The following is a 13,665-nucleotide window of genomic DNA, read 5'->3' on the forward strand; positions in this document are numbered from 1 at the left end:
CAGAACAGGCATGGACACAGCAAGAGAAATGGCCATAATAGGAGTAGTAGTCTGCATGTTCTGGGACACTGCATTAGGACAGCTCCTACCTTTTATAGTACTGTATATACGCTACACTATGCAGGCAAGACCTCACCTTCATATTTCTATTGGGAAAAAAAGAAGAAAAATATAGCCTTCATATTTTAAATACTGAATTGTCACTTTTGGGGGCCTGTTGTCCATTAAATTGCTTTTCTTTGAATCTATTTTGTGTCAGTATGATAACAAGGAGAGGTTTACCTTCAACTGTAATAGACTTTCTGATGTTTGTGATTGTGTGAGACACAATTGACGCCAGCAGCCATTGTGTAATGCAGAAATTTAAAAAGAAATCCATCACACTACTGCCAATGGATTGAGGCTTTCTCCCTATAGACCATGAGAGCAGAAAACATACTTCATAAGTCATATTAGCCATACAGGGTGCAAGTCAAATAAATCCCACCTTAGATGGTTTACAAATGCATCAAGTAGACCCTCTTGTATTGACACTACAAGTGAGCACAATAGCGGAGAACCTCGAAGAGGGAATAACTGTTATTGTGCTTGCAGCGTAGGTTACAGAATCACATGTTCTTAACCAGGACTTGTTTTGTTCTCAAGGTCACATGTGCTTCAGGCATTACTCCTCAAGGTGGTTTTATAAGTGAATGCAAGGTCCGTCGCATTAGACCTCCATTGTACTGACATTCTCGGAAATGCTCTTTAAAAAGCCAACACATTTTTACAAATACGAGTTCCGGGAATTTGAGGTCTTTTTAACTTTACTGGAATATTCAAAAATATATCCCTGAAGAAAAGATATGTACAAATCTGTCCTTAAAAACATATCAAGAAAACCAAAAAAGACTGTGCCCAATATTGGAACAGTTATTCTAAATATGTCAACATTAACTTAATGTTAATTTAGACACCCGAAATCGACCTAACAGAAATAGCATCATTTTAACATTGTAATGGACATAAGACTTAAAATTACTAAAATTTTGTTGAATAATCGACAGAACAGAATGGACACAACAGAATGGAGTTTGTCATTTGGGATATATGACTGACCATAGTAGAACAATGTTTTATCCGTTTCCCATAGCTAAACCTAGTAAATTAAGTCAATGCATCATACAGCTCAAAAAAGACGACCCCCATCCTAAGCAAAAGGGGGACAAGACTTTGCAGTCTTGTCTGTATAATGGTATATACTTGAGCACAGGTGGTTCTGCTCTAAGAGGAAGGAGAATATGCCTAATGTATTGCTATGTGGAGGGTGGGCTTTAGGAATATATGTAACTTCCTGTCTTGTCTCTCCCTTCCCCCCTGTCACAAAAAGCTCTGGAGAAAAACATTTCCCTTTCACCCTCCCCTTTTGTAATCTTTACAACTGATTTTAGCAAGTGTAATGATGCATGCATTATTATCATTTAACTACTTACAGTTTGGCATTAACCCTCAAAGCCCACGGGTAAAACAATCCTTCAGCTATAGTTGCCTCCACAGGGGGTTAGTCACAATTTTCATAGTTTTCGCTTTGGCTTGTAGTTCTAAGTTATATGTTCATGGTGTTAAATTAAGAGTCCAAAAATGTATAAAAGATGAATCCCAGAGACTTAGTACTTTACCTGACTCCTGTGATTGTTCTAGCTTTGTCATTTAAATAAAACTGTGGCCATCTTAACACCAAAAAGTGTGTTTTGTGCCTTCATTTTATAGTCTGTTGTTTCAAGGGGAAGCTTTCCTAGGAAATCAGTGGAAATAGACCCCAACCTAGTGAAGGGGCAAAATGTGCTGCAGAGCAAGCTGCTGTGCCTGGCACTGAAACCTGAGGCATTAAAATCATTCTTCAAAATAAAAATTTAGCTTTGGGGGCTAGTTATACTGCTGTCTGCCATGAGTTTTAGAGTGTATCACCAAGTGCACTCAAGAATGGGTGTCTGATGTCCATTCTCAATAGCCCTAACATTCTCAAACGCCCTAACATTCTTGATTACTCATGTCAAACTCCAGGATATCATCAATTAAAGAGGTTATCCAAAATTTGAAAAAAACAAAACTAATTTCTTTAAAAAACAGCGCCGCCCCTGTCCCCAGGTTGTTCATTTAGATGGAACTAAGCTGCTAAACCCACACAAAAACTGACTACAAGAGCGATGCTGTTTTTGGAAGAAAGCAGCCATGTTTTCCACCGAGTTGGTGGTAGAAATGGACTTGCATTTAAAATGAACCTGTCATCACTTTACTATACTGAAAATGAAAATGGTGACAGGTTCCCTTTAACAATCACTGTGTTGCGCGTCGCCAACACAGGGCGTGGAAGACGCGCAGCGTGAACTGCAACGAGGGGGCGCTGACCTCTCACGTCACAGAAACGGCGCCAGGGGTTTCAACGCACGCCGCAGACGCAAGAAAACAACTTCAGTAGTGAGGGCGGACAAAGGGCGGAACGAGAGGAGGGGGAGATGCAGACCGGGACCACAGAGGTGGTGCTTCACCTGGGCACGAAGGCTCTCGGCCCCCCTCTTAGACACAACATCTCCACAAGTAAACTTCTTTTTTCACCCGAACGAAAACTCTACCAGCGTCCACAAACATACGAGAAGAATGGACTTCACATGAGCTACAAGTAGGTATAAGTAGTTGGGGAGGGGGGAAAGTGGGTACAGAGTCGCTTTAAGTCAACTCCAGGGTCATTAAAGGGCTTCTGGTCAAAGCAAGTTTTAATAGACACCAGCAGCTGCCATATCTGTTTCTTTACCTGCAGAGTTATCTGATTCGAGAAATAATTTGAATGACACAGAACAGAAGTGTAGGTAGGTGAAATGACAGAGTACAATGACAAAGTGTTAATATGTTTTCACATATGCCCACTCTGCAGAAGGAACCATATGCCATGACGATATAGAACCCATCACAAATAGAGAGGCAAAAATAAAAAGCATATTTACATACATTTAATCACAATCATAAGGAAGCAGAAAGAAAAACATACAAATATATCCTGGACTAAGGAAGCACCATTCTGCAGTCTAAGGTGACCTACTTCATCAGTTACTGTCACACTAGGGTCATGGTTTCCATTGATAGCGAAGGAAGTCATGAAGTGGTAATGGAAAGATTTCCAGCAGATCCATACTTACACTGATGCACCCCATTGGCTTTAATAAAGTCACCAAAGACCAATTCTGCTTCTAGTTTTCAGTTCCTGCAGTAAGGAGGATGTAGAAATAAGTTTTCCAAAGGCAAACAATATATAGAAATGTTTGTTTGGCAGTGGTCAGAACACCAGTGTTTATAAAGAAATACCATATAAATTTCCCTTTAAGGCCACAGAACACATATGGCCATGACCATATCCCCATAGGTTCACCAATAGCTGTGTCATGTTGTGGATATTCCCACAATTCCCTATGAATGCATGGGGGCATAGTTTTGGTGTTCCTCGCTATGTGAAAACACGGCCTAACAAATGGGAATCATTCACTGTGACAAGAACTAACAGAGGACACCTGGGAGGGGCTTGATCCTTTATTCTCAGTACTTGTACTGGACCCCTCAATCACCTTGTTTGTATCTGTAGTTCTACCAGAGCTAGAGAACACTGTTGTGCCTCATAATGTCTAGACCTATGCATTTTTCTTCTTAACTTACAAAGAAGCAAAACTCTTTAAAGTGTTCAGTAGAGTAAGCGTGTGAATAGAGAGCGCTGCCACGTCTGATGTCTTTTATCCACTGATTCCAGACGTCTGAGCTTGTCGACCCTCTTTTCTCATATTGAGCCATTATAAAGAGCTCAAGTAAACAGCATAAAGGATGCCTCGCCAGTGTCATTGATAAACTGTGAGAACAGCGGGAAACTAGCAGTCTTTCAACTAGCAGATGATCATTTGGCAAAAGGAAGACATTAGCGAAGCTAAATGAGTTGTTGCAAAGACCCGACAATGCGGCAACTTAATGCTGTCTATATGTATGTCAAAGCTAAAGACAATACAGTGGTACGAGATGTTACCACTAGTCATCACACTACAATCACACTCCATGCTGTAGCCTGTTTTTCAGCAGAGGAATGATACAGGAGATATGTCAATTTATCTTTGATAAAATGCAATTGCTTTAATGGCAACTACTTGATAAATTTGTATTGTCAAACCTGCTCCATTTGGTGTCCATTCTGCAATCTAGACAAATGTTGGCGATATGGAATGTTGCACCATCCAAAATATGCAATGTTGGAATTTGGTTATAATCTCCAACTTAAGGAAATGACTCTGATTGCCCGCCCTCCATCTATACAGAACACATCCACTTTTCACTGCATTGTAATCCTTGTTGTTGTAATTGTACATGCAGGACATACAGTGTGTTCAGTCAGGTCTAATGTTTTTTTTAAAATAAATTATTATAAAAGAAATACACAATAGTGATAAGTGATTGGCTTTAAATAGGATTGTGCAGTGTATTGATGCAAGCAGTGGCGGATTATAATATGGGCGGCCGCCCGGAGCCCGAGGCTCCGTTGGGGCCCATGCCGCCCCTCACATTATAATCCGCCACTGCACTGCCTTGGCTGATGCGCGGCTGCCGGGGGGTCCATCCTATCCCCAGCAGTGCGCGCATCAGAGAGCTCCCCCGCACGGGGATAGGACGGGACACCCCCGGCAGCAGCACATCAGCCGAGGACAGACCAGGAGAGGCTCGACGGGGGAACGGATGCAGGTGAGTTGTGTTGTGTTTTTTGTGTGTTATCTGCACAGAGGGGGAAGAGGGGGACCATCTATAAGGGGGGCAGAGGGGGACCATCTATAAGGGGGGCATATGGGGACCATCTATAAGGGGGGAATAGGGAAGAGGGAGACCATCTATAAGGGGGGAATAGGGGACCATCTATAAGGGGGGAATAGGGAAGAGGGGAACCATTTATAAGGGGGAAATAGGGAAGAGGGGGACCATCTATAAGGGGGAAGAGGGGGCCAGCTGACAACCTCTGTGCTGCCGTGACCTCCCCTATAGATCAGCATCCTCCTCTCCTGACATCCTCTGTGCTGCTGGGACCCTGCGACCTCCCCTGTAAGATCAGCACCCTCCTCTCCTGACATCCTCTGTGCTGCTGGGACCTCCTCTATAAGATCAGCCCCCTCCTTTCCTGACATCCTCTCTGCTGCTGGGACCCTGCGACTTCCCCTATAAGATCAGCACCCTCCTCTCCTGACATCCTCTGTGCTGCTCGGACCTCCCCTATAGATCAGCACCCTCCTCTCCTGACATCCTCTGTGCTGCTGGGACCTCTCCTATAGGATTAGCACCCTTCTCTCCTGACATCCTCTGTGCTGCTGTGACCTCCCCTATAAGATCAGCACCCTCCTCTCCTGACATCCTCTGTGCTGCTGTGACCCTGTGACCTCCCCTATAAGATCAGCCCCCTCCTCTCCTGACAACCTCTGTGCAGCTGTGACCTTGGGGGGGGGGGGGCAACAGCAGGAAACCAGGTGGCAATATGTTTATTGGGGGCAGTGGAGGTGGGGTTGCTTGCTGGCGGTAGCAGGGAGGGGTGGCAGGCAGTGTTTATTGGAGACAGCGTAGGGGGTGGGGCAGTAGCGGATTATAATGTGGGCGGATTATAATGTTTGGGAGGATTGACCGGGGAGCGAGGGGGGGGGGGGCAGGTTGGGTGGACAGCCCGGGGCCCAGGGTACATTTAATCTGCCACTGGATGGAAGGGTGCAGGTGTTCAATGGGTCAGCTGTAGAGATGAGTGAATCTTGATGCTGCTTGGGTTCGTCTGAACCAGGACCATTCCAGGTTTTTGCGGGCCCTTGCACGACAGAGCCTCAGTAGGCTTCTTATCCATCCACTATGCACCCATCATCCACACATTGTGCACAACCACATGAGACACCACTGACTAACACTAACTGACTAACACTAACTGACTGACACTGACTGACTCACACAGACACTGACAGGCTGAACATGAGAACACCGGCCCCCTGGCCCTCTCTGGTCACTGGTACTCTGCAATATTCTGATGTCCCTGTGTGACCCATTATTATGTAGGAACCTGTGCCCATTGGAGGATCCTTCTTACTCCCTGATTGGTCAGTCGACATGTATATTATCAGAATGTTTATGATCATGTAATGCTTATGTAACACCAACCCCTAGCTACCATGTACGACTTACAGAGGTCCAACATTATATGAATAACATTACATGCTATCCGAGCAGCTCATCATGGAGAGTGCAGTATGTACAGAGGCAGAACCTATTGCCGACAATCTATACACAGTCCTCTGTGTGTTGCTGTGTACTGTACATGTGTGGGAGAACGCCTGTGCCAAATGGGTTAAGTGGCGGCAAGCAAATGTGAGGCTACAGCATACTAATACATTGTGGTACCAGTATGTCTTCGACAGCTACATATATACTGTATATATATTATAAAGTTGTCAGATAGTGAATAACAGCATGCTCCTTGTGGATCTTCTTAGCCACATAGTACACAGTATTAGTCAGGTGCTTTATATAACTTGTTCGTGTTTTTAGAATTTTCCTTTACACAAATAGATTGTTATTATTGAAATACCAACTATAACCAGAAGATGGCTGTAGGGAGCTTCCACAGGTGTCCTCAGGATGCATCTGCCTCATGTATCATCTGTGTTAGATGCTTTACACTAAATTAGCGCCACATCACTGCATTGTGGGCACAAAGCTACCTCTGAGCCTGACGGGCATCAGTCAAGTGTCATGCAAACTGCAGATGGATGATGACCTGAGAGCATTATACTATGCAATTACTGTCAGGCCATAGAGAAGGCAGAATCCAAAATGGACATCTACCCAGTATTTGCACTAATAGTAGGCATAAATAATGTATAACTATATTATAACTTTTACCATAGAGGTGACTTTGACTCTATGAATGTGTTATAGAGTGTATAGTATAATTGTAACTTATCATTTGTTGTCCATCTTCTGTAGGTCATCATCAAGTTAAGCAAGGAACATGTGAGGTTGTCGCAGTCCATCGATGCTGTAATAAAAACCGCATTGAGGAGAGGTCACAGACTGTAAAGTGCTCCTGTTTTCCGGGGCAAGTAGCCGGCACAACCCGGGCGCAGCCATCTTGCGTGGAAGGTAAGAGACTGAGCCATAAAGTTACTGCAAAGGTCTCTGGACTTTCTGTGTGGGAGGTAGCCAGCAGCAGGGGTATAGATGTTTTATAAACTGCACATTAAAGTGACTGTACCACCAGGCCCAGGCTGAAGCACTGGAGGCGGCCGACCCACCCTTAGTGGGAGGAAACCCTAGCCCCTCTATAATAGGGTTACATTGGTGCTAATGGAGTCACATCATGGAGGGGCTGGGGTTTCTTCCCACTGGGGGTGGGTTGGCCCGTCTCCAGTGCTTCAGCCTGGGCCTGGTGGTACAGTCACTTTAAGGCCCCATGCACATGTATGTAACTGTTTTTACCATGAGGAAATACTGATCAAGAAGTCTTTCTGACTGTAAAAATGGAAAGTGAATAAAAATAAAATAATAATAATACATACTTACCTGCTGTACGTGCCTACTATGCAGCTAGTCTTCTCTGTTGGTGTGCCGAGTGCTGGGGAAAGGGTGACCTCTTGTGGCTGGAGGCTTAATGCTGCCAGAAGAGTGATTAACAGGGCAGGCAGCCAATGGATCATCGCCCTGTCAAACATTTACTTGTATGTGCTCCTGATTAGGAGCACATGAAGTTAAGGGGCCACACTAGCTAGCTGGGACCAGCGTCAGCAACCAGGCAAGTGGGTGCTGACGCTGGTCCCAGCTAGCTAGTTGCACATCCAGAACATGGGACAGTGTGGAATTCTGGATACCCTCATTGGAACGAAAATAGGACATGATTTTCTGAACTATTTTCCTGCTTGGGCAAAATTCTGCAGGGTTTTTGTACCTAATAGAACCTAATGGGTCCGGAAAGCTTTCTTATTTCCTGATAAGAAGTCCAGATAGAATTTTCTGACTAGTGTGTGGGGCCATAATGCCAAATCCCTGTGCCACATAAGACAATAGTATTATAAATGACAAATGATAAGTAAGTGAAAGGTGGGCACTATCTTTTAATAACATTCACAATATAGTTGCAAAAAAACAAGGTAACTTTTCATCCTAAGGTCTCTAAGGTCCTTTTACACGGGCCAATTACCAGGCAAATATATGTTCCTAGGATTGCTTGTTCCCGATAATCAGCCCATGTTAAAGGGCCGTCATCTCTTTAAATCTTTTGTATAGCTATTTAAATTATGAGTTGTCCATCACCTTGTGTGAACAGGTCATGTTCGGCTGACAGTGATTGCCGACAGGGAATTGCATAAATAAAATGTTGTAAAATAGCAGGAGTTGGCTGAATTGCTTGCTGTTTTGAAAAGTGTTCTAATTTACAGTGATTATGAAATTCAAAGCATAGTAGCAGGAAAATCTCAGCAAAAACACATTCAAAACACAACTAAAATGCCATGTGTTGCATGAATAATCCAGCAGTTGTTAAAGGGGTACTCTGGTGATTTTTTTTCTTTTAAATTTACTGGTGTCAGAAAGTTAAACAGATTTGTGAATTTACTTATATTTAAAGTCTTCCAGTACTTATCAGCTGCTGTATGTCCTGCAAGAAATGGTGTATTCTTTCCAGTCTGACACAGTGCCCTCTGATGCCACCAGTGGTGGAACTACTGCCGTAGTAGCCGTAGTGACCGTAGCGGCCGCTATGGAGCCCGCCGCATCAAGGGGCCTGGTGCCCGATCCTGTAATGCACCGGGTCCCCTGAGGAGACACTTGCAGCGCCCTGACGAATGTCCAGCTCCTACGCTTTCACTGCGCGCGTTCACTAGGCACTTGCAGTGAAAGTTCAGGAACTGGATGCTCAGTGCAGGGCTGTGATTGACAGGGTGAGAAGCCAATGACTCCCGGTCCTGCCAATCACTCTTGCTCCCTCCCCCCCCGCCACACCCCCTGCCACACATCCCCCACTCCTTCCCACTGCACAGTGCTACAGGCACACGCCCCCCCTCCCCCCACAGCCACAAAGTGTTAAAGGGGTGCCCTACCCGCTGCATGTCTCCCGCCCCCATAGTGTCCCCAGAGGTGCCCAGCCAACACCGCCCCCCTTCTTCCGCACAGTGTCCCCAGAGGCAGGGCCGTATTAAAGTGAGGGCACCCGGGGCACGTGCCCTGGGGCCTCCACCACTTAGGGGCCCCCACCAGCCCGAACCCTAGCAGAACGGTGCTGCTTACCCAGGATATCAGGCCATATAATAGGGCCCTAACACAGTGGGCAACAGCGCACAGAAAGTGCTGTGTTCTCACATTGCGTTATTAACACAAACACAAAGTGGGAATATACTCTGATACTTAGTCCCCTAACACCCCCCCACACACACACACACGCATACACACTCCTGTCTCTAGGGCATGGCATCTTCCCCTGCACTGCAGCCTCTAGTGACCACGTGCATAACAGAGGAGGATGCTGACCCATATAGCCAGGAGCGAGGATTGGTCTGTGCTAAGTCACCTACAGTAAGTTGTCATCTGTATAGATCGCGGTATAGTTTATTTATTTGGGTGGGATTGTCGCCCGGGGCCTTCACCAACCTTAATCCGGCCCTGCCTAGAGGCTACATCACCCAGCATGCTGTGTGTGATAATATACAGGACTACATCTCCCAGCATAGTATGTGGGGTAATATACAGGACTACATCTCCCAGCATGGTGTTTGGTAATATACAGGACTACATCTCCCAGCATGGTGTGTGTGGTATTATACAGGACTACATCTCCCAGCATGGTGTGTGTGGTAGTAGTATACAGGACTACATCTCCCAGCATAGTGTGTGGGGTAATATACAGGACTACATCTCCCAGCATAGTGTGTGGGGTAATATACAGGACTACATCTCCCAGCATGGTGTGTGTGGTAATATACAGGACTACATCTCCTAGCATGGTGTGTGTGGTAATAAACAGGACTACATCTCCCAGCATGGTGTCTGGTAATATACAGGACTACATCTCCCAGCATGCTGTGTGGTAATATACAGGACTACATCTCCCAGCATGGTGTGTGGTAATATAAGGGACTACATCTCCCAGCATGGTGTGTGTGTTATATATAGGACTTCATCTCCCTGAAAGGTGTGTGGTAATGTGCAGGACTACATCTCCCAGCATGGTGTGTGTGGTAATATACAGGACTACATCTCCCAGCATGGTGTGTGTGGTAATATACAGGACTACATCTCCCAGCATGCTGTGTGGTAATATACAGGACTACATCTCCCAGCATGGTGTGTGGTAATATAAGGGACTACATCTCCCAGCATGGTGTGTGTGTTATATATAGGACTACATCTCCCTGAAAGGTGTGTGGTAATGTGCAGGACTACATCTCCCAGCATGCTGTGGGGTAATATACAGGACTACATCTCCCAGCATGGTGTGTGGTAATATACAGGACTACATCTCCCAGCATTGTGTCTATGGTAATATGCAGGGGGGGGGGGGCATACAAAGTTTTTCTATGGGGCCCGGTGAATCCTAGTTACGCCCCTGGGGGCCATCTCTGTCAGTGTAAAGAATTGTCCAGAGCAGGAGAGGTTTTCTATGGGGTTTTCTACTGCTCTGGACAGTTCCTGTCTCGGACAGAGGTGGCAGCAGAGAGCACCATGTAAGACTGAAAAGAATACACCCCTTCCTGCAGGACATACAGCAGCTTACAAGTAGTGGAAGACTAAAGATTTTTAAACAGAGGCAACTTACAAATCTGTAATGCATGTTGCAAGCATTGCATGCAGGTAAAACCGCAGCCACACACAATGTCCAATAGCTGCCTGATGTCACTGCATTATTGGTAATATCTAGCAGCTAATGAACTTTATCCGTAACATGCTGCCCCCTCCCCCCATCCCACTTCCAAGATGGCCAGGGGGAGAAAGGGGGGCACTGAGCAGCAGAACAGGTAGGAACTTTTCTACTCTCAGGATAACCCCTTTAGGCTACGTTCACCCAATGTAAGGCTCATATTTATCACGGTCGTTGTTGCCGATTTTAACAACGGCCGTGATCTATATGAACCTTACATTATGCTGCTTTCTGAGGGATCCCGGCCGGAGTGTATACACATAGTATACACTCCAGCCGGGACCCCTAGCGGCGCAGGGAGAAACTGACATATTCATTGAACAGCGGCCACAGAAAACCCTGTCAGTGCAGTGAGAATTTCGCGGCGCTAAAGAACATCCGGCCGGTACTGCAGTACCGGCCGGGATGATCTTATCTGACACCGGCCGTTCCGTGACATGTACTGTACTTTGCATGTACATTTCCACACTGCACTTATTCTTCAGGCCACCAAGTGACTACCAAAAATCTGGATCTTTTTGCAAAGCAGAAGCTGTATCCATGTCTTCCAGGCTGTCCTCAGGCTGCATCCACCTTCTCCAGGATTTAAATGCTGATTGTTCAGGTTCATGCAAACCCAAACTTTTGGCAAGTTTGCTTATCTGTACTCCCTACACGGAGGCACCACTGTGTGTAGCTACTCACCAACCTTTCCCAACAGGTAAACCATAAATATAGGGAGAAGACTGGGGACACAGCAAAGAGAGGGACAATAAGTTAATAAGGGGAAGACTCAATTACAATCATATTTATATATATATATTTTAAGGTGTAAGTTTTTATCCTGAAATTGAGACAGAACTAGTGTACATTTAGTCCTAATAGAAGCAATAGATCATATGCCGGGCACTGAATATATTCAGTCTATTACATACGTATTAATATGAGCAGCTAGTAGAATGCACATACATTAATGTGTCAGCATTGATCCAGCCACTGTTCTTGGCATATTTCTATATTGTGTATTGATTTTGTTAATGTAGAGAATTTCCATCATAATGGCTTTAACATTAACCTGTAGTGAAAAAAATGGAAGCTCAAATCATATTGATTCCTATGGGTGATGTCTCTATTCTTCACACTTGTTTTCATAAAAGAACCACTCTTAGATCCGAGCCTGTCTGCTGCCTGGGAAAGTAAAATAAGACCCCGTCCCCAAACTAGAAATAAAAATGGGTTTGGATACAGGTGATGTGTATGGTGCTGTTGTGGTGTCCTATCATGAGTGTTGCTATTGGTTACACCCTTAGTAAAATCCTGTACTTATTGTTAATTAGTGGTGCTGAAGATAGTGACAAAGTTTTGCCACTAGATGTCGCTATTGTATGTGTACTGCACAGCTGAAGTATGTAAAGGGTTATTGCCTACTTTTTTTCACATGGTTCTGTGAACCTATAGGAGTCTTTTCTTCTTCTATCCTATCACGTCTCAATTTACTTCTTCGAATGCACCCTTCACCAACTCACAGCGCACTTTAGATTTGCTGGGGGAAGGAAGTCACATGGGTAGAGGAAGTGTGTAAGTCTTTTGTGTTTGACGTTGTAGAGGAAGGACGCAAGCTAGGAAGCTCTCTACAGTGGTCCTCTCTGGGCCCTGGCCCTCTGCCAGGTCCCCTACCTTAAGTCAGTCTTAGTCAGGTTCCCGTATGAGTAAGAGTGAGGAAGCAAGACAAGACACAGTTGACAGTTTCTCCTCAGTTAACTCTACACAACGCTATGCAGTGTTAAAACCCTACAGGACAGGACAGAGTCAGAGATCATCTCAACCCACGCTGTAGACTAGGAGAGTAACAGTGCAGGACAGTATCCACAGACAGCAGTAAGCTAGGAACTGATCCAGATATAGCAAAGTTGCTAAGAGCCTAGGAACTCTGTCTCGCTGTGCAGTTGTCAGCAGGGGACCCTCAGCATTCCGCTCATCCAAGGTAACAAGGTCTAAGGCCTTGTGTCACCCTCATAGAACGGGTCACCCAACACTGGTGGTAATTAGATGGTGTGAAGACCAAAGGTCAAAACATGGCACAAGGTATTCTCTTCTTCTTCTAAGTATTCTTCTATCTCATCCTCCAACATCCCGGCAGAGCACAGTACTACTTGGGATGGAACTCTTACCACATCCTCCTCTCGCTCTGCTCCTCTGATTCTTTGTATCTTCCTACATGCAACAGTCAGCAAGACTGTACTCTTCACTATACTCCTATCACAGAACTGGATCCTGTATTATCAAGTGTTTTTCCGTGTGTATTATCAAGTGTGTTATCAAGTGCTTTCTCAAGAGAAATGTACCCGGTCAAGGGAAAGCTGTATACTTTGCTGTACAACAGAACTTTTCAAGTAAACAACAAATTATTTGTGGTAAAGAGACTCTGTGATTCTTCACTCTTGGGATATCTCCCCTGTCTGTGGGTGGCAGTACCGATAGCCCGAGAGTGCCACTACGCCACTCTGAACCACTGTGACTAACTAACTAACCGTAGGGTCCCAGTAGCATCCCGGCAGGTCACTGGCCCTTTAAAATAAAAGCAGGTGTGCCCTCATACCTGTGTTTCAAACCGGCACTGGCGTCACAACACAACATCTCAGGGACCAGTTACATCTTGGCCAACCACCACAGAAGTGGCATCACGCCTCACCATCTAGCAAGTGATCGTCCGTTCCTCCATCATCGCACCCCAGAGGGTCACCACACTG

The 13,665-nt window shown here is 45.3% G+C and overlaps 1 protein-coding gene across 1 annotated transcript in view; it reads left to right on the forward strand.

Moving 5' to 3' along the window:
* Nucleotides 1–13,665, forward strand: part of TAFA4 (TAFA chemokine like family member 4) — a 110,971-nt gene that overhangs the window by 80,458 nt on the left and 16,848 nt on the right. Inside the window, exon 4 of the mRNA XM_069967927.1 lies at nucleotides 7,015–7,170. Coding sequence (XP_069824028.1) covers nucleotides 7,015–7,170 — 156 coding nt within the window. The remainder of the gene's footprint in view (nucleotides 1–7,014; nucleotides 7,171–13,665) is intronic.

Source organism: Dendropsophus ebraccatus, chromosome 4 (genome assembly GCF_027789765.1).
Source record: "Dendropsophus ebraccatus isolate aDenEbr1 chromosome 4, aDenEbr1.pat, whole genome shotgun sequence".
Classification (NCBI taxonomy): Eukaryota; Metazoa; Chordata; class Amphibia; order Anura; family Hylidae; genus Dendropsophus; species Dendropsophus ebraccatus.